Source organism: Leopardus geoffroyi, chromosome A1 (genome assembly GCF_018350155.1).
Source record: "Leopardus geoffroyi isolate Oge1 chromosome A1, O.geoffroyi_Oge1_pat1.0, whole genome shotgun sequence".
In the NCBI taxonomy this organism is placed as follows: domain Eukaryota; kingdom Metazoa; phylum Chordata; class Mammalia; order Carnivora; family Felidae; genus Leopardus; species Leopardus geoffroyi.
This window is the reverse complement of record NC_059326.1, coordinates 114,199,052-114,225,316: the sequence shown is the minus strand read 5'-3', so window position 1 is coordinate 114,225,316 and position 26,265 is coordinate 114,199,052. Positions and strand designations below refer to the sequence as shown.

At 37.2% G+C, this 26,265-nt stretch overlaps 1 protein-coding gene across 17 annotated transcripts in view; it reads left to right on the top strand.

The window, feature by feature from the left end:
• Nucleotides 1–26,265, top strand: part of FAM13B (family with sequence similarity 13 member B) — an 89,363-nt gene that overhangs the window by 57,740 nt on the left and 5,358 nt on the right. For 3 of the 17 annotated variants that reach the window (XM_045489900.1, XM_045489876.1, XM_045489851.1), the window contains 11 exons: nucleotides 5,385–5,449; nucleotides 7,619–7,667; nucleotides 8,066–8,216; nucleotides 10,977–11,042; nucleotides 12,439–12,649; nucleotides 13,769–13,898; nucleotides 14,732–14,831; nucleotides 16,875–17,104; nucleotides 19,403–19,486; nucleotides 19,716–19,811; nucleotides 26,120–26,203. In XM_045489900.1, coding sequence (XP_045345856.1) covers nucleotides 5,385–5,449; nucleotides 7,619–7,667; nucleotides 8,066–8,216; nucleotides 10,977–11,042; nucleotides 12,439–12,649; nucleotides 13,769–13,898; nucleotides 14,732–14,831; nucleotides 16,875–17,104; nucleotides 19,403–19,486; nucleotides 19,716–19,811; nucleotides 26,120–26,203 — 1,266 coding nt within the window. The remainder of the gene's footprint in view (nucleotides 1–5,384; nucleotides 5,450–7,618; nucleotides 7,668–8,065; nucleotides 8,217–10,976; nucleotides 11,043–12,438; nucleotides 12,650–13,768; nucleotides 13,899–14,731; nucleotides 14,832–16,874; nucleotides 17,105–19,402; nucleotides 19,487–19,715; nucleotides 19,812–26,119; nucleotides 26,204–26,265) is intronic. The other 14 variants (XM_045489977.1, XM_045489958.1, XM_045489883.1 and 11 more) reach the window with 8 other exon arrangements.

The window sequence follows — 26,265 nt, the reverse complement described above, 5'->3', positions numbered from 1 at the left end:
ATCAAAATACTTGTTCTTATCAATAACTTTATCATAAATCAATCCATTTCAAGATTAGCAAGCTTTTAATTGTTGATACCTAACAAACTTACATTTATTTATATCCTCCAAACAATGAGCGATTACTGAGATGTAATCTCCTTCAAGTGGAGTCCAGATGTATTTGGGAAGGTCTCACAGAGCTAGATGATAGAGCACAAGAGATAGATGATTGTCACTTCAATGTGTACTATTATGAGATCTCCTCAGATTGTTTTTGTTTTTTCTTAACAGTTACGAAAATACTTAAAACCTCTGCCAGGAAACAGTCATTCAGTAACATGTTTGTTATGTTGTTTTTAAATCCCAGTCTCTCTTTACTTTTAAAAATGGCGATATAATTGGGCACCTGGGTGGCTCAGTCAGTTAAGCGTCTGACTTCGGCTCAGGTCATGATCTCACAGTTCATGAGTTCAAGCCCCGCAATGGGGTCTGTGCTGATAGCTCAGTGCCTGGAGTATGTTTAGATTCTGTGTTTCCCTCTCTCTTTGCCCCTCCCCTGCTTGCTCATGCGTACGCTCTGTCTCTCTCCCAAAAATAAACAAACATAAAAACATTTTTAAAAATTGCGATATAATTGACATATTAGTTTCAAGTATGCAACATGATACTGTATATATTATGAAGTGATCACAGCCTGTCTAGTTAACATCCATCACCACACAGTTAAAAAACTTTATTTCTTGTGTTGAGACTTGTAAGATCTACTCTTAGCAACATTCAAATATACTATACAGAATTATTAAATATAGTCACTATGCTTTACATTATATCCCTATATCTTATTTATTTTCTAATTGGAAGTTTGTACCTTTTTACTGCTTTCACGCATTTTGCCCACCCCCGAGCCTCTACCTCTGGCAATGACAGATCTGTTCTCTGTATCTATGAGGTTGTTTTTGTTTTGTTTTTTATTTTATTAAAAAAAATTTTTTTTCAACGTTTTATTTATTTTTGGGACAGAGAGAGACAGAGCATGAACGGGGGAGGGGCAGAGAGAGAGGGAGACACAGAATCGGAAACAGGCTCCAGGCTCTGAGCCATCAGCCCAGAGCCCGACGCGGGGCTCGAACTCATGGACTGCGAGATCGTGACCTGGCTGAAGTCGGACGCTTAACTGACTGCACCACCCAGGTGTCCTTGTTTTGTTTTTTAGATGTCACATATAAATGAAATCATATGGCATATGTCTTTCTCTGTCTGACTTATTTCACTTAGCATAATGCACTCATGGTCCATCCATGTTGTGACAGATGGCAGGATTTCCTTCTTTTTTATGGCAAAACAATACTCCAAATATATAAATATATACACCGCATTTTCTTTATTCATTCATCCATTGATAGACACTTAGGTTGTTTCCATGTTTAGGCTATTGTAAATAATGCTACAGTGAACATGGTGCTGCAGTTATCTTTTTGAATTAGTGTTTTGTTTCCTTTGGATAAATATCCAAAAGTGGAATTGCTGATAATCATATGTTCTAATTTTAATTTTTTGAGGTACGTCCATACGGCTTTCCATAGTGGCTGGGTCACTTTACATTTTCACAACAGTGCACTATGGTTCCCTTTTCTCCACATCTTTGTGCCAATGTTTGCTCTCCCTCCCTCTTTCTCTCTTTTCCTTTCTTTCTTGACTGCGAGGGGAGGAGGGGCAGAGGGAGAGAGAGAATCTTAGGCAGACTCTCTGCTCAGAGCGGAGCCTGAAGTGGGGCACAATCCCGTGACCCTGGGATCATGACCTGAGCCTAAATCAATAGTCATATGTTCAGGGTGCCTAGGTGGCTCAGTTGGTTAACAGGCTGACTCTTGATTTCAGTTCAAGTCATGATCTCGCAGTTTGTGGATGAAGTCTCTCATTGGGTTCTGTGTTGACATTGTAGAGCCTACTTGGGATTCTTTCTCTCCCCTTCTCTCTGCACCCCTCTCAAAATACATAAATAAACTTAAAAGAAGAGCTAGATGTTCAGCCAACTTGAGCCACCCATGCTCCCCAACACTTGTGATTTCTAGTCTTTTTGATAATAGCCATTCTGCTAAGCGTGAGATGCTATCTTACTGTGGTTTTGATTCGTATTTCTCTGGTGATTAGTGACGTTGAATACCTTTTCATGTACCTGTTAACCATCTGTATGTCTTCTTTGACAAATGTGTATTCAGATCCTCTGCCCATTTTTAAATTGCATTGTTTGGGTCTTTTTCCTATTGAGTTGTATGAGTTCTTTATACATTTTGGATATTGACCTATTGTCAGATATATTGCTTGCCATTATTTTCTCCCATTCACTAGATTGCCTTTTCATTCTAATGATGGTTTTCTTTGCTGTGGAGACTTACCAGTTTTGACCACATTAATCATTGGAAGAAATTGGCTTATAACGAAGTATATTTAACATACCGTTTAGTGAGAGTTTACTAAGCAGATGAAATGTGAGAGTGGAATGAGAATATTTAGCTTACTTAAAAGAAGTAACTATTAGCATGCTTGAGTACTAGGTAAGTGGAGATGGGAAGATGCGGAACTAAACAATGTGGAAGCTTCAATAATGGATGCATAAGGAATGGGTGGAGGCCAGAGAAAGTACTGGAAATGCCCATCAGGCTTTAATTAGTTCCTGGCAGTAAGCTGTGACAGCCCCCAAAACATCGGCCTTATGATTATGTTGCAGCTGCTCCTCCCACTAGTACTGCCGCTGCCACCACTACCACCAGAGCTCTCTGGCTTACCTTAATTGAGACCAGAGTGCCTGGACCTCCTTTTGAGGACGCTGATGTTTGTGGGGAAGGGATGGGGTCGGGGGGAGAGTATGAGCTGTTTTGCCTGCTGATAGTTTAGAATAAAAAAGCTTTTTCTACCCATGTACAAAGGAATGAATGTTTTATGTGGAGTGAATTCTGAGGAAGTACAGTTTGTTCACATGATAAAACATACTTTAGTTTCTCAAGAAAGAATTGCATGTTTCTGTGTCTTTTAAATTGAAGTCTGGCCATACTTTAACCTGACTCTAACAGCTTTTATTTTTTTGTCCTGGGGCATATTTTAGAGCATAACCCTATATTCCTACTCTGAATTTCACTGCTGGGCTATCAGCATTCTTCTTCTGTCACTGCATCTTTCTTTTATGTTCCCTCCACTTGCCGTGTTTTTTGTTGTTGTTGTTGTTGTTTGTTTCTTTGTTTTACTACTTTCCAGTATTTGTTTAAGAATTATGTTGGTTGGGGCGCCTGGGTGGCGCAGTCGGTTAAGCGTCCGACTTCAGCCAGGTCACGATCTCGCGGTCTGGGAGTTCGAGCCCCGCGTCAGGCTCTGGGCTGATGGCTCAGAGCCTGGAGCCTGTTTCCGATTCTGTGTCTCCCTCTCTCTCTGTCCCTTCCCCGTTCATGCTCTGTCTCTCTCTGTCCCAAAAATAAATAAACGTTGAAAAAAAAATTGAAAAAAAAAAAAAGAATTATGTTGGCTACATCTGGCTAGAAAATATGTAGGTATTCTGTCAGTCCTTACACTTGTTTCAGTTATTTCATACTATAAGGAATTATAGATTAAATTAGAGTTGGTGATGTAATAGTGTACTTTTATAATAGAGCTTTATAAGTTTTTCTTGTAAGCTATTTTTTTTTTTTTATTCTCTCCAGTAACTGTAAGATAGGCAATTAAATGATTATAACTCTCATTTGTGATGAGACTTGAATTTGGTTCTTGGAGTAAAACACCAAGTCTTATTTTTTTTAATTTTTAATTTTTTTTAATGTTTATTTTAGAGAGAGAGGGAGACAGAATCCCAACCAGGCTCTGGAGTGTGATGTGGAACTTGAACCCATGAACTGTGAGATCATGACCTGATCTGAAATCACGTGTCGGACACTTAACTGACTGAGCTACCCAGGTGCCCCACCAAGGCTCATTTTAAATCTTGGGTCTAGGTAATGATTATTTCCCGAGCCCAGATGCCTTCATATTTAAGAATGTAAAGCTGTATTCCAGAGCAGAGAGGTTGCTGAAGTCTGATTAGTGGTTCTCAAGGTTTGAGTCTCAGGATCTCTTGATATTCTTAAGAGTTATTGAACATACTAGAAGGATTTTATTTACATAGGTATATTGATTATTATTTACCACATTAAAAATTAAAATTGAAAAATTAAAAAAATGTTTATTAAACTCACTCAAGTTACTATAAATAAGGTTGCTTTTAATAAAAAGCTTAATAAAAAGCTACATAGGGGCGCCTGGGTGGCTCAGTCGGTTGAGCGTCTGACTTCGGCTCAGGTCATCTCACGGTTCGTGGGTTCAAGCCCCATGTTGGGCTCTGTGCTGACACCTCAGAGCTTGGAGCCTGCTTCGGATTCTGTGTCTCCGTCTCTCTCTGCCCCTCCCTTGTTCATGCTGTGTCTGTCTCTGTCTCTCAACAATAAATAAATGTTAAAAAAAAAAAAAAGGCTACATAAAACATTTTTTACTTTGAGGAATGGTATTATTTTACATAAAAATATCATTAATGCTTGTTTGGCTTAATAAAAGTCAAGTTGGATTCTCATATCTGCTTCTGCATTCAGTCTGTTGCTATAGGTTCTTTTGTTTGAAGTGCATGAAGACAATTCAACCTCAAAGAGATATTTAGTTGGAAAATGGAAAAGTAATTTAATAGCTTTTTCCAGATAATTATGAACTGTCTTTCATATTAAAACTGGACAAATAGTTTGTTAAGAATTGAACTGTTGATTGGAAGTGATTCTCAAAAACACTGAAGAGTTTACATAATTTGTAGTAATGCACAGGATTTTTTTATTAGGCTCAGTAAGTATCTGGGGAAGGAACAGGAATAGGATGGTGTCCTTAGACTCATTAGAAAATAGGGGGAGTGTTCTCATGTGTTTCTGAGGTTTACAGTTGTTATTTCAAATGTATATGATAAGGGGATATGGTGAACCAAATGATTTCTGTGTTACCTGCTAGGAAGTTACCAACTTAACATGTTTGTGGCTGGGAAGAAAGAGAAGCAGCAGTTGGCAGGTAGGACAATAAAGCTATCCTTTTTGGAGGAAAGAGTTCTAATTCTAAGGAAGGAAAAGGAATGTGATAGTAACTGTAGTACCTCTTAATAGTGTAGTGAGAATACAGGGTCTCCGTTTTACACACACATCCACACACATGCACACAGGCCTCAAGTTTTGAGAAAGATAAATTATTCTCTGTTAAAAGGGATGCCAATACTTAAAGACGATTACAAAGAATTAAAAGGGGGCATTTGACTGACTTGTAATCTAATAGAATTTAGTTTGGAAATTTCCTTTCATATATGAGTGTTGGGAGCTCCATTAATACAGCAGTGGTATTCTTTTTGTCAGTCTGTAGGTATACTGTTAGAGCCATGCAGTGACCACGGTGACAGTGAAGATGGCTGTCTTGAGGGGTAAGCATTTCCTCTCATTACTAATTAATTGGTCAATTTGAGAATTGGAGCCCTTTACACATTTGGGGGTGAAATTTTTACATGAATCTATTAACATTTTTGGTAATCTAAAAAACCAACTTCTTATTTTAATGGTATGCATGAAGAATATTCATAAATATTCAGTGGGGCTACAGGTTCAGACAGACATTAGTTATAACTTGGAAAATATTCAGAGGGAAGAACAGAGCTTTCTTGGAGACACTTAAAAACTTTCAATTGGTTTGTAGAACAATTGGAAATTTATGGATATTCTGAATACACTTTTCAGTAAGTTGATTCATAGGCATAGAACTGTGGATAACTAACTGAAAGATTATAGTATATTTGCTTTAACACATTTGTACAGGATGGTTTTTTCCCCTTCCAGCTCCTCCTTGGTGTGTCCCAGGGTAGTGCACTCTTATGCAGTTTGTTCTTGTTTCCTCATTGGCCAGCAAAAATGGGAGGGAGATACCTGAGGCAATGAGTAGTTCAGCCATATGTGGTCTCCATAGATACTTGATAGATAGAGTCGTTTTGAGCAGAATATTTTAAGTCACTGAGTAGGTTTTGGTCTTGTTACCCTTTTTCTGATTCCCTGAGACATTGCCAAGAAATGTATTATAACTTTCTTAGGAAAGATGATTTAGGAAAGATGATTTGGTATTTAGAAAACACATCAGTAATGAACACAGACTAGAATGTAAATACTGAGGATTCTGAAACAACATTACTGATTTGGTGATAGCGTGTTGGCAAGGGTAAACTTGTGTTAATGCCATTGTCTTTCTTAATTGCGAATAGGAAACCTGTACTCTGAGGGTAAGTAAATTCTTTGGAGCCATGTCTCTGGAGTGTCTCCATACTCTGAAGGTCCACAGATTTCCTGCTTACAGCAGTTCCTTGTGCTTCCTTTCAGGAGGCAGGAATGATCCTCTTCCAGCCCAGGGAGTATTGGAGCTATGGGCTGAAGATATAAGATTAACAGCATTAACAGGCATCCCCAGAATGATGACATCTGGATTTGGTAGAACAATAAGGATCCATTTAGTGAGGACTCAATCTTTTTGGAAAAGATCTTTCCTCTTCAACTTGTGTATAGGTTAGCAAACTTGTTTTTAGATCCAAAGAATTCCTTGGTTAGATGGATTACATTTTGCATGTTTAACACTCATGTTTCTCAAATTAAGGTGATCGGGTCTTTTGTAGTCTCAAGGTAGAAGACTTGAGTTCCGCCATTTGCTCCCACTCTAATCAAAGGAAGCTTGCCTTTGAGCTTGCCAGGGAATTTAGGTCATTTTTCATGCTCAGGAAGAATAAGGTAATTATATATATGAGGAGATGACTTGGAATAACTAGATCAAGACCTGTCTTCTAGGTACACACTGTTGTGGCAGGATAGAAGCAGCATCTGTGTGTATCATTGTAAATTATAACCATATCTTTGGGGAAAACTTTTAACCCGTTATGAGATTAGATGCTCTGTTGACTGGTCAGATAGTTAGAGATCATTTGTGACAGCTTGCTCTAATACTTGTTCTAAATAGGGGTTCATTTTTATAGGGGAATAAGAGGTGAATTGAAATTTTAAATTTCCTTTTTACATGTTACCATTATGTTTTGAGGAAGGAGAGGTCTAGAAGTAGTTGTCTTGTTTTGATTGTGATAGAACACAATCAGATTTAAAATACAGGACCATAAAAAAAAAAAATAGGACTATAGCTATACCTTTAAAAAAATCTTCAAAAGGAAAAACAAAAAGTCTCAGAGTTGGGGATAATAAAGCTATTCAATTAAAACTAATATTTACTTTACAAAATCTTTTCCATTTGACATTCAGCCCTTTTGTTTTCTATTTATTGTGGATTTAAATTTCCTTTTTAGATGTTTTTCTTTTGAGGGGTGGTTGTGTGGGAGGATGGCAGGTGTTAATTTTTCTAAACCTGAAGTAATTCTGTGGATCTTTTCAGTAGTGTGTGATTTTCAGATATAGGGCTCCAAAGAATGGGCATATGTCCAGTTGTCATTTTCTCTCACATTGTAAATGCTAAGTATATGGGGAAGAGAGGAATCTAGGTAAAAAAAAAAAATGCAATGGTAGTAATCTATTTATTCTTAAAAGACTAATAACTGTACTTGTATTTTTAGGAAAGAATATGTGTCATTTGACAGTGATACATTGTCACACCTGATTCTGGTAAGTTATTTTTTCTTATGGTTCTTAAAAATTTGACCAAGTTTAATCTATCAGTTATTATATCTGGCCTTTAACTCTTGGATTGAAAGGTTTATAGGAGACTTAAATCTAGATTCTCTTTACCATATATTTTACAGTTAAGTAGCGACTTTTAGTCGTAAGAAACTTGTTTATGAAAACACTTCCTAAATTTGGGATTCAAACTTTGTCTTCCACTAGTACGTATTATCAAATTGCAGGTGTATATTTGCAAATAGTTCGGAGGGTGGAAGTGGGACAGCTGAGTATATGGGCACAGTAGACTGAAGGAGATCATCCAAGGATGTATGCTGCTTGTTTTTAAGCTGAGTGAGAAAAGCTTTGTGGTTGTGAAATGTATTTTTTATTTTAAAATACAGGATTCTAGTAGCAAGATATGTGATTTGAATGCCAACACTGAATCAGAAGTGCCAGGAGGTCAAAGTGTTGGTGTTCAAGGGGAAGCAGCATGTGGAACCCAAATTCCACATTTAGATCTGAAGAATGTTTCTGATGGTGATAAATGGGAAGGTAATTTTAGCCACACATTATTTTCCTGATATTTTTGTTTGTAACTGAAATTATTTAAAGCAATAATGAGATTACTGTTCTTTTTTGGACAACCTGATTCATTTCGACTTTCTGTTTTCTCTTTCATGTAAGAGGAGCGAGTGAGTGTTGTTACTCGACTGCACTAATGAGATTGTAGGGTGACTGTCTCATAGGAACTAGAAATTCTTACCTGATCCATGAGCTTTGAAGATGAAGTTAGAACTGATTAAAAAAATAAAGTCCCCCAGTATAGGCTTTTGTTAACTGTTAAACCAGGTTCTGCCTCCCGGTCTTTGGAAATCTTGTATGTTAGGGCTTGGGGATCTCACCATTTTGTAAACAGAAGCCTTATAGGTAGCTACCTTTTCTCTATGATCATCAGGAATACTTTTTTGCAAAATGATCTTCAAAGGCGTTCCTAAGCAAATACTGTCCCATAACCCTGCATCTGTATATTAGGTTATGAAAGTATGAGAACAGAGTCCTATCAGTTTTTACAGAGGAGGAAAGTTTAAATTTAAAAAGCAAGCCACATGTGTATATTTATTTGTTAGAACTCAGCAAATGTACACTTAAGACGTTGATTTCACTGGATATGTGTTTTTTTTTTTAATCAAAAGATGCAAAACCTAAATAAATATTGAACTCCAGTGAATGATTTGCATGCTAAAGTGTTTATGGGGAAGTATTTCATTCCCTGCAGTTTACTTTGAAATTCATGAAAAAAATAAGATAGTTAATGGGGTGGATAAATGTTTATAAAGCAAGTATAGTAAAATGTTAATGGTAGAATCTAGGTGATTGGAGTATGGATGTTCACTGTAAAATTTTTTCAACTTTGCTGTCTGTTTATAAACTTTCAAATAAAATGTTGAGGGTGGGGGAATGGAAGCCAGCAACAAATTTGGATCCAGGGGTATGGGATCATATAACTTTCTAAGTAAAAGAGACATTGAGACAACTGAGGAATCTTCAAGTTACTTATTTGTTTGCTTGGATGAAGATCCCTTGGTTATCTCACCTTTGGCAAGTTAGCTGATGACATACAGTGGCAATAACAAGAATTGCAGTGCTAATACCACAGGTTCCGTTTGCCACCTCAAGTCTGTTCATTTGATCACAATTGGAGTTTATTTTTAAGGTATAGCTATTTTTTTAAAAGCCCCAACCAAGTCATTGTCTGTGCCAATCTTTACTGCTGTCTCTCCACCCCCTCCTTTTTTTTTTTTTTTTTTTTTTGTTTTTTGTTTTATTTATATTTTGTTCTAGATGTTTGGCATGCCCAGTGGCATATTATGTGTCTTAACTTAGACTAAATCAGGAAGTTGTCTTTCATTTGCTTTGTTCCGGGTTATTAGGATGTTTGGAATTTATGAAGATGCTCCCCAGAATTCTGGAATATGTTAGCATCTAAAGGCAGTAAAGATTACACGTCCCTTTTCATTTATATATCCTGGCATAGTCACTGAAAAGAAGTGGTGTTAACAGAGGATCCCTGGAGCCATAATAGGAAAGGAGTCCCTGAAAGATGAGGCTGGGATTCTGACAGAGGCCTGATGCTTCTCCCTTTTGGAGAATGCAGATAAATAGCTCTTTATAATCTTTGGCCTGGGGGTCCCGATCTTGTTTTATAAGCATAGAAGAGCAGTTGTTTTCCATTGTGTGAGGAGACAGAATTTTCTGTGTTCAGCGTCAGTTTTCTGGAGGCTTACCTAAAGACAACTTAATGCTGGGCTCGCAGTTTCCCTTTCAGAATCTACTCCTTACAACTTGTGGTAGGGAAAGAAAGTAACTATAGACCTCTAATTTTCAGTGCCTCAGCTGCCCTGTTATAAACCTGGCTCAACCACTGTTAAAAATCCACATAGGCCTCCTGCTGGCTTTCATAGGAATAGGGTGACTTTCAGAGAGCCAGTGGTAGTAGCCCTTTGAGTGAACCCAGTCATGAACCCTGCATGTGCTTGAAAAAGTGGCTGTTAGCAGACCTTGTTTTTGCTTCCAACTTTGCCACCAATACAAAGATTAATTTTGTATATCTAGGAATTAGGGTATTCTAAGGAAAGACTTCCTTAAGAGACCAAATTACTTTAGACTCTAGATACCTTAGAATCAGAGACCTACCTTGTTTGATATGACTCTTCATAGAGAAGTGGGGTCACTCCAAATAGAAGCCCACCTCACTCTTCCTTAGTGTGTGGGTTTTGTTTTTTGTATTGTTTGAAGGATTGTCAACAGAATGCAGTTGGCAAGCAGGTAGCACATGTCTACTGCCAGTATGCATTTGTAGCAGCCGTTTAGAAGGTTTTGGCTTTCAGTGAAAGTGGACAATATCTTTCCTTCAGATTCTCTCCTGCTAACTCTTGAATGAAAGACAAATAAGATCTTTTTAAAGAGCAAACTAAGGGAGGTATTTTTCTGTCAAATCAATTATACTGAAAAGCTTCAAACAGTACTTGGTTAAGAGTTTCCATTTCTTCAGTTTTATGTTTGAGTTTTAATAAAACAGCACTACTTTGATTTTTTTGCCTTGCTTGCTGAAATGGAAATGTATGTTTGTGTTTGTTTTTAAAGTTTGGTTAGTAGTAATTTCTTTGAATAAAGTTTTTGAGCAGAATGCCTAACTGGTTTTAGGGAAATGTTTTTGGTATCTTTGGCTTTGTGTTAGTTATGTGTATGGTTTGTTCTGACTGTGCTGTGTGTTCACTTTAGTATTTTTTGCCATTTTTTCCATTTTATTAGCGTCATGCCCTATCACTTTTCCCCTCATTGATTTCAAAACAATGCATCTGCAGAGAGATGGGGAGGGTAAGTATGGTTCACCATAGTTTAGTTTTTTGCCTTTTTATGGTTCACTTTGTTTGCCTTTTTATGAGCCCTTCTCCTGCTGTCCCCATATATTAGGAAAACTGTTCTGGGTTAAAAATGATACCCAGAAAAAAATTGTTTTTATTATTTCTCTCTTTTCTTAAAACAGGAGATTTCTCATAAAATGTTTATTACCAGTTACTTGCTGGGGAGCAGGTACAAGGGTTGCTTTGAAAATCACTTTATTGCTGGGTTTGTTGTGGGATTGCACGCTTTGTACCCAATTTTTAGTTATCAGATTGATCTGGGCTTTAAAAACAAACTATATTATGTTCTTATTACCCTGGAAAAAAATGTAATGCTTTAAATTGCTAACATATAAAGTTAAATTAAATTACTAAAGTAATTTTCTTCACTTGTGTGAAGAAAAAGAAAAGAACAGCATTGATTTTTGACACTGTCAAGCCATCTTTACATCCAAAAATACTTAAAAACTCATTTTTGCTATTGTTAATGGCCATACATCAGAATTTTAAATTGTAGTTATAAATAAAATTAGTGTGTAGATGGAAAAGTTTTTCTCCCTTCTGGACTTCAGTGACACTTATATTTTTGTATTTGGAGTATATTTGTGGATTGTATGTTTATCTGTATGTGTTCTGTATGTAATCAAACCTTATGTGTGCACAGACATCAAATATATCAGTGTGGTTTCATTTGATGACAGACGGGATAACTCCACTAAGATAAATGTGCTTAAGGATTAATACTGATAAATTTTGTCAGTAATACTGTTGGGTTTTAATTATTAGGATACATATTAAACATAGGAATCCTGTAATAGAAAATAACCACAATTTAATGCCAGTGGCCAGGTGCTGTCAGGTTAGCTCCTCATTTGGAAATGTTAAGAATTCTTTTGGGGTCAGAGAGCTCCATTTGGTGAGTGTTGTAAATAGTATGGGGAATGGCTTCTACTTTTAACATAGCCACTTGACAGTGAGGCATAGTTTATTCACCTGGCAGCTATTATTGAGGGCTATCGAGTGTTTACTGTTTCTAAAACAGCACTTGAAAAATAATAACTAATATAACTTTAAAGAGCTTGACAGTGTTTTTTCTTGCTTTGTGACTGGGTTCAGAAATTTAAGGTGTAATTCCTTCTATGAAAATAGAACTCTTGAGCTAAACAAGAAAAATGAAGCTTAGAAAATTATACACTATAATAGGCTTTATGAAGATCCTGTATCCCTTGTTTTTTAAAAAAAGTATACAATAAATATTATACGAACCACTGCATAATATGATTTAAAGACAACATAGTTGATAATTGTGTGACTTTTTTCCATGTGGAGCCAAGAGACCCATGGTACTATTCTTTGTGTTTGTTTTACAGAGCCATTTCCTGCTTTTAAGTCTTGGCAGGAAGACTCTGACTCTGGAGAAGCTCAGCTCTCTCCACAAGCTGGAAGAATGAATCATCACCCCCTGGAAGAGGACTGTCCCCCAGTATTATCGCACCGTAGTTTAGATTTTGGGCAAAGCCAGCGTTTCCTTCATGACCCAGAAACACTGGATTCCTCATCTAAGGCACTTTCTTTTACTAGGTGCATTATTTTTATGTACTTATGAGAGGTCATTCCTATTATGTCACCAGGTCCTTTGAGAGATTTGATCCTCTAGACTTTGCTGTTCACAGCCTTTCCCCCTGTATCATGAAAAACACTTTTGTAATTTTTGGGAAGGGACCCTTCCCCTAAATTCTGAGTTCATTGAGGGTTCGCTCTCTAATAGACATTTCCTCACAGTGTACATACTCATTTATTCACTTATGACTGAAATAAAAAACTCTGGAAGGGAAGCAGCAAGTGGAGCTCACCAGTCCCTAATGTTTTTATTGTCAAAACTAAATTGATTCTGAATGTCAAAACCTTTCCTTTGCAGTTTGAACACAAAAAGAACTCTGAGCTGCTAGGCACCTTTGCTTCTTTTCGGCCTTTGTCCAAACGACTTTTGAGTGATTACAAATTGTTTTCAACACTGCTTGCATAACCTGATGTTGTGGTCTGTAACACTATTGTGAAAGGTGTTTTTTTTACTACCTGTTCTTTAATGTTACTTTAAAGATTTGCTTCTTGGAAATGGCATTATGTTATATCAGAGTAATAAGAGATACAGTGTTGGTAACAATTTTCAACTGGGTAGCTTCTTTATTTTTGTTTTAATATTCTTTTTTTATTTTTTAAATTTAGTCATTTTGACACAGAGTGAGTGAGCGTGAGCGGGGGAGGGGCAGAGAGAGAGAGAGAGGAGGAAAGAGAATCCCTGTTAGTGTAGAGCCCACTGTGTGGCTCGATCTCATGAACCATGAGACCGTGACCTGAACCGAAATCACGAATCAGATGCTTAACTGACTGAGCCATCCAGGCTCCCCTCTTTACTTTTTATTGAAATAAAATTGACATACAGTATTAATATTCTCTTAGTTTCAGGGGTACCTACCTGGCTCAGTCAGTAGAGCATGCTTGATCTCAGGGTTGTAGGTTTGAGCCCCACATTGGGTATAGAAATTACTTAAAAATAAAATGAAAAAAAAATCTCTTAGTTTCAGGTGTACATCTCATAGTAATTTGATATTTTTGTACATTGACATGAACCCCACGAGAACTCTAGCTACCGTCTATAATAACTTGAACTAACAGTATCTGCCTCTTGTTTTAATTCAGGATTCGAAGATCATCCTTCAGTTCAAAAGATGAAAAAAGAGAAGATAGAACACCATATCAGTTGGTCAAGAAACTTCAGAAAAAAATTAGACAATTTGAGGAACAGTTTGAAAGGGAAAGAAATAACAAGGTAAATTTGTAGCATTGTTCAGGGTTTGGTAGAACCATTGGAACTGGGAGGAAGTTCTTTGGCGAGCATTAGTCCATCTCTTTCCTTAGATAGCGAAGTTGAGATGTACAGAGAAATACTGATCATGTAGAACTGAGATTATATAGATCCTTAGCCGCCTCATTTCCAGGCCAGTATTCTTACCATTGTATTTTTAGATTTCCATTGGCGAAAAAGATCGTATAATTTTTTTAATGGAAAATTACTTTATTAAAAACATTTTTTTTAAGTTTTTTAAATTTATTTTGAGAGAGAGAGCACAAGCCGGGGAGGGGCAGAGAGAAGGAGAGACAGAATCCCAAGCAGACTCTGCACCATCAGCGCAGAGGCTGACGCAAGGCTCGAACTCACAAACTGTGAGACCATGACCTAAGCCGAGATCAAGAGTTGTACGCTTAACCAACTTTGCCACCTAGGCGCCCCAAGCTTGTATAATTTTTAAAGGAAATACTTTACATTAACAAACCACATTAATGCTATTTCTGCTTCCTCAAAACCCACAAGTAGCGAGGGGAGCAGGGGGGAAAGTTCGGGAGTGAGAGGGATAGGGGAGAGATATTTAATTAGAGTGTGTGAAGTGAAAAGAATCCTATACTTGGAGTCAGAAGACATTTTCAAATGTGGCTTTTGTCAGTTGCTACACCCTGCTGTGAGAGAGCTTTACTTGATATCCCATTCTGTCTACATTAAATAAGGTAAGATGAAGCAAGGACTGGGCGAAATCTCTGCTGTAGGAACTGTAAAATATTATTTGGGCATAAATGAACAATTATTGCTTACCACAGAGGGGTCAGTGTTCCTTAATTTTTCAGCCCTCCTACAGTGATATTGCGGCCAATCCAAAGGTATTAAAATGGATGACAGAGCTTACTAAACTGCGGAAGCAAATTAAAGGTAGAAAACACATCATTTTTACAATATATTTGCATTTAAGTAGTATGTTTTATTCTCACTATTTTAGTATTCTCATTACATGAAAATTACATGAACTAATAATTCTATGACATGAATTAATGAGAGTTATATTCTATGAGAATTATGGTTATAATTTTTGATAATTTAAAATTTGAGACACTGGCAAAAATAAAAGCTTCATTTTGTTCTTCTCTTAGTTATGGTCAAAGTAGTAGTTCTATATTCTTCCAGATGTGTTTCTTGTGTTTCTGTTAGTGTTTTGAAAGGGGCCGTAAAGTATATGTTCATAGGTGATGTTATGAAATTTATCTGAAATACATTTCAAATATTAAGCAGTTTTGGATTTGGTAGGTATTTCATTAAGAATTGTTGGTGGGTATTTAATCAAAGACTATCATAATGAACTGTTTATACTACAGAGACTAAAAATTGTCTTTAATTTAAAACTAAGTCTTTGTTAGTGGGTTGGTTTGGCCCAGTACAGTAGTTGCTAAGTTATATTTACTTTGTGGGTGCTTAGTCAGCTTGCTTTTTGGTAATTGTTAATCCTTAAAAAATTATCTGTACCAAGTATGGGTTTATAATCTGGAGCATTACATTTTGGTATATTCATTTGAATTTATTCAACAGAATTTTTATTATCTTTAAGTACCAAATCTTGTAGACATCTGAGCCTATAGTAGTGGATAAGACAGTGTCCCTTTGGTCATTGAGTTTACACCCCTGTGGTTAAAATAAGTTCTCTTACCTCTTTAGAATTTTCCCGTACAATTCTATTAAGTATTTCCTTGTTTAATGCTAGTTTCCAACCACCAGTGAAAATCATTACCTTGAGTGTGTTACTGATAAGTGTATTAAATTGACCAGCATTAGTCTCTTAACTAATTTTCCAATTTTCTTCAACTTATGTTGTCTTACAGTTCATTCTCTGCATAGCAGCCAGAATTATCTTTTAAAACTGTTACTTATCTTCAGAGGCCTCATTGTGGCTTCCCTCTTCAATTAGAATAAACCCTTTACCATGGCTTTCAAGACCTTGCCTATTGTGCCCTTAGGCCATTTTATCATATTCTACTCTCATTTTCTGTTCCTTAAACATGCCATGCTTCAGGGCCTGTGCATTGGCTGTTGCCTCAGTTGGGGAGGAATGCTCTTCCCCCAAATCTTCTATGCTAGGTTAGCTGCTGCTTCTTCCATGTTCAATTAGGATGTCACCATCTCAGAAAGTCCTTTTTTGTCAGTCCATTCAATGTAGTCGCTCTTCCCCCAAACCACGTTCCTTTTGGCACTGTGATGTCATCCCCTGTTCTCTTCTTTTTATTTATTTATTTTATTTATTTTTTAAATGTACATCTAAGTTAGTTAGCATATAGTGCAACAATGATTTCAGGAGTAGATTCCTTAATGCCCCTTACCCATTTAGCCCATCCCCCATCCCACAACCCCTCCAGTAACACTCTGTTTGTTCTCCATATTTAAGAGTCTCTTATGCTTTGTCCCCCTCCCTGTTTTTGTATTATTTTTCCTTCCCTTCCCTTATGTTCATCTGTTTTGTATTTTAAAGTCCTCATGAATGAAGTCGTATATTTGTCTTTCTCTGACTAATTTCACTTAGCATAATACCCTTCAGTTCCATCCACGTAGTTGCAAATGGCAGTCCCCTGTTCTCTTTATAGCACTTAGCACTCTTTGAAATTATTTTATGAATCTGATTACTTGTTTTTTGTTTTTACTTCCTTGAATATATGCTCCATGAAAACAGGGACCATGTCTCTTTGTTTATTACTGTATCACCAGTGCTTATTAGAGAATCTTTCTTTATGGTAGGTTTTCTATGAATAATGGTTGAAAGAATGAATGGTATAGCTTGCTATCTGTAGAATTTAAATATTTCATTTAACCTTGAAATATCTGAGCCTGTGTGCTGTTAATGTCTACTCTCCTGTTGTATATCATGCTTATTCTTTTGCATCTTTAACAAAGTCAATATTACTAACTTGTGGTCTTGGTTCTGAAATGTAGATGCAAAACACAAAAGCTCTGATGGAGAATTTGTACCTCAGACACGCCCACGTAGTAACACTCTTCCAAAAAGCTTTGGCTCTTCTCTAGACCATGAAGATGAAGAGAATGAAGATGAATCCAGGGTTATTCAGAAGGAGAAGAAGCCATCTAAGGAAGCAACACTTGAACTTATTCTGAAAAGACTGAAAGAAAAACGTGTTGAGAGGTGTCTTCCAGAAGATATCAAAGTAATCTTGACCTATGCTTTTTGCCCAGACTAGCCTTTAGAGTCCCTGAAACAAAATAATTACCCCAGTGTCATAGAATTGTGTAGGTGGTCTTACTGGTTTGAGGATGCTCCCCAAGTTTGCAGATAAACATGTTTTTATCTCCACACCCGAAGTGTCCAGTCATTCTGGGACTGAGTCACAGTAGTAAAACTAAGGGGCACTTGGCTGGCTTGGTTGGTAAAGCATGTGACTCTGTCAGGGGCTTGGGAGTGAGTTTGAGCCCTACATTGGGTGAAGAGACTACTCGGGAATAAGAGCTGAAAAAAAAAAAAAAAAGTAAAACTAAAGAAACGAGAATGCTGATCTGTTTATTTATATTGGAGACACTTGGCAAGATGAGTATATAAAGAGTGTAAACATAACTGAGCTTGAGTCTTAGCCTTGTGTCTTAATAGTTACTTGTATTGAGTTCTTAGCTTTTGCAGGCCCTGACTCATTGTGTTATTTCCATTTTGCCCCTGTGTCCTTTCAACAGTCCTATGACTCACATGGATATGATTGTCCTTTAAAGTGCTAACACAATATGGTTGTGAGGATTAAATAAAAGAGTTTTTTCGAAGAACTGTAACTCAATAAAGCCCATTCCTAGGACAGTCCTGGTCAGAGCATTTGGCAACCCAAATTATTTATCAGATGAGATTTGCTGAGAGAATACAGAGTTGGTCTCAGGTGAACTTTTGTGTAGGCAGTGATGAGCCCTGATCCTGATGCTCATCCCTAGCTTGACAACAGAGTACACCTTTCTCAAAATCAAAATATTGGAAGTGTTTGTCTCCCTTGAACAGGGCTAGATTAGAATTTTTAATCACTTCCCTCCCTCCACTTTTCTTATTTTTCAGTTTTGTGTTAGATCAGCCAACCTCCTGTCCCCTCTCTCCACCCAGTTTTCTAGAGATTATTTTTTTTAATATATGAAATTTATGGTCAAATTGGTTTCCATACAATACCCAGTGCTCATCCCAAAAGATGCCCTCTTCAGTACCCATCACCTACCCTCCCCTCCCTCCAACCCCCTATCAACCCTCGGTTTGTTCTCAGTTTTTAAGAGTCTCTAGAGATGATTTTGATTGGATCATCGTAATTTGAATTCATCGTCTTAGGTTTAAGGTGCTGGCTTGAGGTTGAAATCACAGTGTTTTATAGGCTATCCCTAGCTGTCCTCTACTGGATGTATATAATCTAATGTATTAGTTATAGGAAGATATTATCCAGTGAATTTTTTTTTTTTTTTTTTTTTTTTTTTTTTTTTTAACTTTACCTCTCTTCCACTCTGGTGAGAAACATAGATTGTCTCACCCTGGGAGTAAGTAGAGAGTCTATTTGGTCTGGTGTTCAAAGGGCTGTTCAGTGGAACATCAGTTTGTTGGGATGTTAAAAGGTGGTCCTGTGGAACAAAGTGGGAAGGTTCTGTGGGCAAATAAATTTGGGATGTCTTTCCTCTATTACAGTTTAGAGTACTGAAAGATAGGAGATGAGTATTGCATGTAAAGAAAGCGTCATATAGGAAGGGAAACTGAGCTTATATAGTAGAAGTCTAGGTCACAAATTGGCAGTGTTTCACTTTTTCAAGATTTATCTACTATACTGCTGCCAGATTTTCTTAATAGTTTAGTAGAAATGCTAGATTATTAGATCTGTGCTATTGTGTGTGTGTGTTTTATGTGTGTATATGAAATTATAGTTACAATGCTAATAGAAGACTGCAAAATTAAACAGTAGGCATTTGTGTGTGCCTGTTGTGTGGTAGGTAGGCACTATTATAAATGCCTTTGTAACATATTAACTCATTTAGTCCTCAGTAAAGCCCTATGAGGTAGGGTCTAGTATCCCTATTTTATAGATTAGAATATTGGACAAAAAGAATTTAACTTATCCAAGGTCACTAAGCCAGTATTCATAATTTATTTAGGTAAAATATAAATAAGCCACCAAAGAGAGTTGGTACCTCCTTATTAGAAGACCACATTCGAAAAATGTCTGCAAATCTGTAAGGAAAGGCTGCATTCTTTTTTTAAAAATATTTTTTTTAAGTAATCTTTATATCCATCATGGGGCTCAAACTCACAACCCCAAGATCAAGAGTTGCATACTAACAGACTGAACCAGCCAGGTGCCCCAGGAAAGACTGTATTATTCTAGGCTGGAGTGGTGATTGGCTGCCCTTTTACCCTAATTATTTACGTTGTGGGGATGATGAAAATCATGATGATGCCAGTGAGAGTGTTTTTTTATTTTATTTTTTCTTTTAAATTGTAGAAAATGACAAAAGATCACTTGATAGAAGAGAAAACTTCTCTCCAGAAAAGTCTTCTTTACTATGAAAGTCAACATGGAAGGCCGGTAAGTGTCTCTTGCTAAAAACATTTGATTTTCCATTTTAAAAAAGATCACGAATCTCCTTTGTGGCCCACATCTGCAGAGCTGTTTTATAGAGCACTGTTTCCTGCATTCATGAGATTGCCTATTTATTTAAAATAACTTCTTAAAAATTGGGTGAAAGTCATATTGCTTAATGCTTTGGACTTCAAATTTTCTGATGACTAGGTAATTGCCATTTTCCTTGCTTTAGGTGACCAGGGAAGAAAGACACATTGTGAAACCTCTCTATGAGAGATACAGACTTGTAAAACAGATGCTGACAAGAGCTAGCATCACTCCTGTCCTTGTGAGTAAAACACACAAAGCTTTATCTAGTTCGTTTTACCAAGGCCTACCCTTTAAAAAATACTTTTATGGTGGTATATTGGAGAAATACACAGCTAAAGTAGCAAGAATTGTATGTGTAAGGTGAGGTTACTGTTTTTAGAAGATAGGAAATTAACAATCAGTGTGTACCTCCCATCTCTCAGGCACTTGTAAAAGCACTCTATGTATATCATAAAAGAAGATGTTATTAAATCTTGACAAGTCAGAACAGGTAGCAGATAATAGCCTCCTTTTCACACATGATGAAATTGGGGCTAAGGAGTGATACACCCAGGGTCACCTAAGTTGTGGAATTAAAAAAAACGATTCCTTCTTTCCTTCCTTCCTTCCTTCCTTCCTTCCTTCCTTCCTCTCTTCCTCTCTTTCTTCCTTTCTTTCCCTCCCTCCCTCTCTTTTCTCTTCCCTTCTCTTTCTCTCTCTCTCCCTCCCTCTCTCTCCCCCTCTCTTCTCGCTCCCTTCCCCGTCCCTTCCCCTTCCCATTACAAGTGGGGAGGGGCAAAGGGAGAGGAAGAAAGATTCTTAAGCAGGTCCATGCCCAGCACACAGCCTGATGCAACATGGGGCTCACATGGGACTCGATCTCACAACCATGACCTGAGGTGAAATCAAGAGTTGAATGCTTAACCAAATGAGCCAGCAGGTGTCCCCCACAAAAAACAAATTTCAGACCCTGGCCTAGTTTCTTTCAATTTAAATGTGTGCGCGTGCGCGCGTGTGTGTGTTTTAATATGAAATTTATTGTCAAATTGGTTTTCTTACAATACCCCTTACTCATCCCAACAGGTGCCCTCCTTAATACCCATCACACACTTTCCCCTCCCTCCCATCCCCCATCAACCCTCAGTTTATTCTCAGTTTGTAAGAGTCTCTTATGGTTTGCTTCCCTCCCTCTCTTTTTTTCCCCTTCCCCTCCCCCATGGTCTTCTGTTAAGTTTCTCAGGATCCACATAAAAGTGAAAACATATGGTATCTATTTTTCTCTGTATGACTTACTTCACTTAGCATAACACTCTCCAGTTCCATCCACGTTGCTACAAAAGGCCATATTTCATTCTTTCTCATTGCCAAGTAGTATTCCATTGTATGTATAAACCACAACTTCTTTATCCATTCATCAGTTGATGGACATTTTGGCTCTTTCCATAATTTGACTATTGTTGAAAGTGCTGCTGTAAACATTGGGGTACAAGTGCTCCTCTGCATCAGCACTCTTGTATCCCTTGGGTAAATTCCTAGCAGTGCTATTGCTGGGTCATAGGGTAGATGTATTTTTAATTTTTTGAGGAACCTCCACACTGTTTTCCAGAGTGGCCGCACCAGTTTGCATTCCCACCAACAGTGCAAGAGGGTTCCCGTTTCTCCACATCCTCTCCAGCATCTGTAGTCTCCTGATTTGCTCATTTTAGCCACTCTGACTGGCGTGAGGTGATATCTGAGTGTGGTTTTGATTTGTATTCCCCTGATGAGGAGTGATGTTGAGCATCTTTTCATGTCCCTGTTGGCTATATGGATGTCTTCTTTAGAGAAGTGTCTGTTCATGTTTTCTGCCCATTTCTTCACTGGATTATTTGTTTTTCAGGTGTGGAGTTTGGTGAGCTCTTCATAGATTTTGGATACTAGCCCTTTATTCGATATGTCATTTGCAAATATCCTTTCCTATTCCATCAGTTGCCTTTTAGTTTTGTTGATTGTTTCCTTTGCTGTGCAGAAGCTTTTTATCTTCATGAGGTCCCAGTAGTTCATTTTTGCTTTTAATTCCCTTGCCTTTGGAGATGTGTCAAGCAAGAAATTGCTGTGGCTGAGGTGAGAGAGGTTTTTTCCTGCTTCTCCTCTAGGGTTTTGATGGTTTCCTGTCTCACATTCAGGTCTTTCATCCACTTTGAGTTTATTTTTGTGAATGGTGTAAGAAAGTGGTCTAGTTTCATTCTTCTGCATGTTGCTGTCCAGTTCTCCCAGCACCATGTGTTAAAGAGACTGTCTTTTTTCCATTGGATATTCTTTCCTGCTTTGTCAAAGATGAGTTGGCCATACTTTTGTGGGTTCAATTCTGGAGTCTCTGTTCTATTCCATTGGTGTATGTGTCTGTTTTTGTGCCAATACCATGCTGTCTTGATGGCTTACAGCTTTGTAGTAGAGGGTAAAGTCTGGGATTGTGATGCCTCCCGCTTTGGTCTTCTTCAATGTTACTTTGGCTATTCTGGGTCTTTTGTGGTTCCATACAAATTTTAGGATTGCTTGTTCTAGCTTCGAGAAGAATGCTGATGCAATTTTAATTGGTATTGATTTGAATGTGTAGATTGCTTTGAGTAGTATTGACATATTTTTTTTTTTTTTTTTTAAAGTTTATTTATTTTTGGGACAGAGAGAGACAGAGCATGAACGGGGGAGGGGCAGAGAGAGAGGGAGACACAGAATCGGAAACAGGCTCCAGGCTCTGAGCCATCAGCCCAGAGCCCGACGCGGGGCTCGAACTCACGGACCGCGAGATCGTGACCTGGCTGAAGTCGGACGCTTAACCGACTGCGCCACCCAGGCACCCCGAGTAGTATTGACATCTTAACAATATTTACTTTTCCAATCCATGAGCATGGATTGTTTTTTCCATTTCTTGGTATCTTCTTCAATTTCCTTCATAAGCTTTTTCAGCATACAGATCTTTTACATCTTTGGTTAGGTTTATTCCTAGGTATTGTAGGATTCTTGGTACAGTTGTGAATGGGATCAGTTTCTTTATTTGTCTTTCTGTTGATTCATTATTAGTATATAAGAATGCAACTGATTTCTGTACATTAATTTTGTATCCTGCGACTTTGCTGATAAATTCATGTGTTTGAAACACATTAGTTTTGCAGTGTGGGTTTTCCTCAGAAAATTAAAAATAGACCTACCCTATGACCCAGCAGTAGCACTGCTAGGAATTTACCCAAGGGATACAGGAGTACTGATGCATAGGGGCACTTGTACCCCAATGTTTATAGCAGCACTCTCAACAATAGCCAAATTGTGGAAAGAGCCTAAATGTCCATCAACTGATGAATGGATAAAGAAATTGTGGTTTATATACACAATGGAGTACTACGTGGCAATGAGAAAGAACGAAATATGGCCCTTTGTAGCAACGTGGATGGAACTGGAGAGTGTGATGCTAAGTGAAATAAGCCATACAGAGAAAGACAGATACCATATGGTTTCACTCTTATGTGGATCCTGAGAAACGTAACAGGAACCCATGGGGGAGGGGGAGGAAAAAAGAAAAAAAAAAAAAAAGAGGTTAGAGTGGGAGAGAGCCAAAGCATAAGAGACTCTTAAAAACTGAGAACAAACTGAGGGTTGATGGGGGGTGGGTGGGAGGGAGGGGAGGGTGGGTGATGGGTACTGAGGAGGGCACCTTTTGGGATGAGCACTGGGTGTTGTATGGAAACCAATTTGGCAATAAATTTCATATATTGAAACAATTAAAAAAAATATTTGAAGAAATAATAAAAAAAGAAACACATTAGTTTTGTGATAGCTGTCATGATGATGTTGGACTTAATTGTACAATCTAATAAACTGATTTTTTTTCAAGCTTATCTTTTTTAGTGAACAAGTATTAAAATAATACGCATTCACATTGGTGTACATTTTTAGAGAAAAACAAATGATATGTACAAATTAATTGCTATCCCCTAATTAACCCATAGATACTGTGACTCTAGATTTCTCTCAGGCTCAAATAGAAAGCTGCATGTAGCCCATTCTGAATCATCTTGTAGGAATTAATTCAGTGGAACTCATGGTTTGCTTAGGCATGTAGGGTCATTTTTAGATTGATAGTCGCTTGCATGGGGGTTTCTTTCAGGCTTTGACTACTCATTATTAGAAGGCTCACATTAGCTTTCTGAGCATTTTTTATTTAATTCCCATATAAATGGATTCTTTTTAATTGGCTGCTTTTTTTTAGTTGCTCATCCCAACACTATTTCATTTCGATAAAGTCAGTTTTGTTTGAATAAGGAATCCTGTGTAGTTTGTATTTGCACATATTTGATACACATCTTAATTCTGTGATTACAAGGCATTCTGTGTGTCAGTGACATTTTCTTAATTCAAATTCAAAGTCTTCAAATTTCTTTATGAAAACCATTTGAGAAATCCACAAGTTTTTTTAAAATAAAACTGAAGCTTTAGGAAGCATTACTAGATCTTATGGGACTCCTAAATATGACGATCACATAGAGAAATTTGAAGTGTAAAAGTTACGCCAAACATGAAAAGATGCTCAACGTCGCTCCTCATCAGGGAAATACAAATCAAAACCACACTCAGATATCACCTCATGCCAGTCAGAGTGGCTAAAATGAACAAATCAGGAGACTATAGATGCTGGAGAAACGGGAACCCTCTTGCACTGTTGTTGGGAATGCAAACTGGTGCAGCCACTCTGGAAAACAGTGTGGAGGTTCCTCAAAAAATTAAAAATAGACCTACCCTATGACCCAGCAGTAGCACTGCTAGACATTTACCCAAGGGATACAGGAGTACTGATGCATAGGGGCACTTGTACCCCAATGTTCATAGCAGCACTCTCAACAATAGCCAAATTGTGGAAAGAGCCTAAATGTACATCAACTGATGAATGGATAAAGAAATTGTGGTTTATATACACAATGGAGTACTACATGGCAATGAGAAAGAATGAAATATGGCCCTTTGTAGCAACGTGGATGGAACTGGAGAGTGTGATGCTAAGTGAAATAAGCCATACAGAGAAAGACAGATACCATATGTTTTCACTCTTATGTGGATCCTGAGAAACTTAACAGAAACCCATGGGGAAGGGGAAGGAAAAAAAAAAAAAAAGAGGTTAGAGTGGGAGAGAGCCCAAAGCATAAGAGCCTCTTAAAAACTGAGAACAAACTGAGGGTTGCTGGGGGGTGGGAGGGAGGGGAGGGTGGGTGATGGGTATTGAAGAGGGCATTTTTTGGGATGAGCACTGGATGTGGTATGGAAACCAATTTGACAATAAATTTCATTTAAAAAAAAAAGTTAAGCCAAGACAGTTTGATAGGAAAGAATAGTTTTTTTCAGCAAATGTTCTTGAGACCATTGAGTATTCACATGCAAAAAAAAAAAAAAAAAAAAGCATGAATGTAGACCCTTATCTCACACAAAATTTAACTCAGAATGGTTCATTGACCTAATTGTAAGAGCTAAAACTATAAAAGTCATAGGAAATAGAAGAATAAATCTTTGCAATCTTGAATTAGGCCGGGTTTTCTTGGATATGACAGCAAAAACATTGTCAAAAAAAAAATTAAAATAAATTGGACCTCATCAAAATTAAAAAGAAAATCGTGCATGAAAGGACATTTTGAATTGAAAAGACAACCAACAGAATGGGTAAAATGTTTGTAAATCATGTATCTGATAAGGGACTGGTACCAGAATATATAAAGAACTCTTAGAGTTTAATAATAAAAAGTTATATAACCCAATTAAAAAGTGGACAAAGGATTTGAATAAACATTTCTTCAGCGATCTATAAGTGGCCATTAGGCACTTGAAAAGATGTTCAGCATCATTAGTTATTAGGAAATGCAATAAACCACATTCACATACCACTTTATACCCACTAGTATGGCTTTAATGAGAAAAGATAACCATGTTGACAAGGATGTGGAGAAATTGGAATGCTTACACACTGCTGATAGAATGTTAAATGGTGCAGCTACTTTCATAACTAGTTTGGCAGTTCCTCAAAAGGTTAAACATAGAGTTGCCATCTGACCTAGCAGTTCTCCTTCTAGGTATATGCTTCAGAGAATTGAAAATATGTCTGTACAAAAACTTGTACACAATTGTTCATACAGCATCATTCCTAATGGCTAAAATATAGGAAAAAACCCACATGTCCAGCAACTGATAGATAAACAAATTGTGCTTTACCCAAATATTGGAATATCAGTTAGCCATAAAAAGGGAAAATGAAAGCTATTGACAGCTATTGTTAAAAAGGCAAATGCTCCAAATAAAATTGCATGTAATACTTTCTTTTTTAAAAAATAAATGAGCTCTTTTAGAGTATCCAGACATAAATGAACATTTAGCACTCTTGTGCATACGTAATAAGAAAACATAAACAAAAATAAATTTACTAAGGAATCCTAAAAATTTTATTTCATGTGGTTAAGATTTTGAAAATAAAAGTTTTATATCTGTTCATAGTGAGTGAAGCTTCCTTGAATGCTTTAAATATTTAAAGTGTAAACCATTTGTATGTTACAGGGATCTCCATCTACCAAGCGAAGGGGTCAGATGTTACAACCAATCATAGAAGGAGAAACTGCCCATTTTTTTGAAGAAATCAAGGTAATCGTTAAGAGAATTCATTCTCTGATGTCTTTCTTAAGGAAAAAGTTGAGTCATGGCTT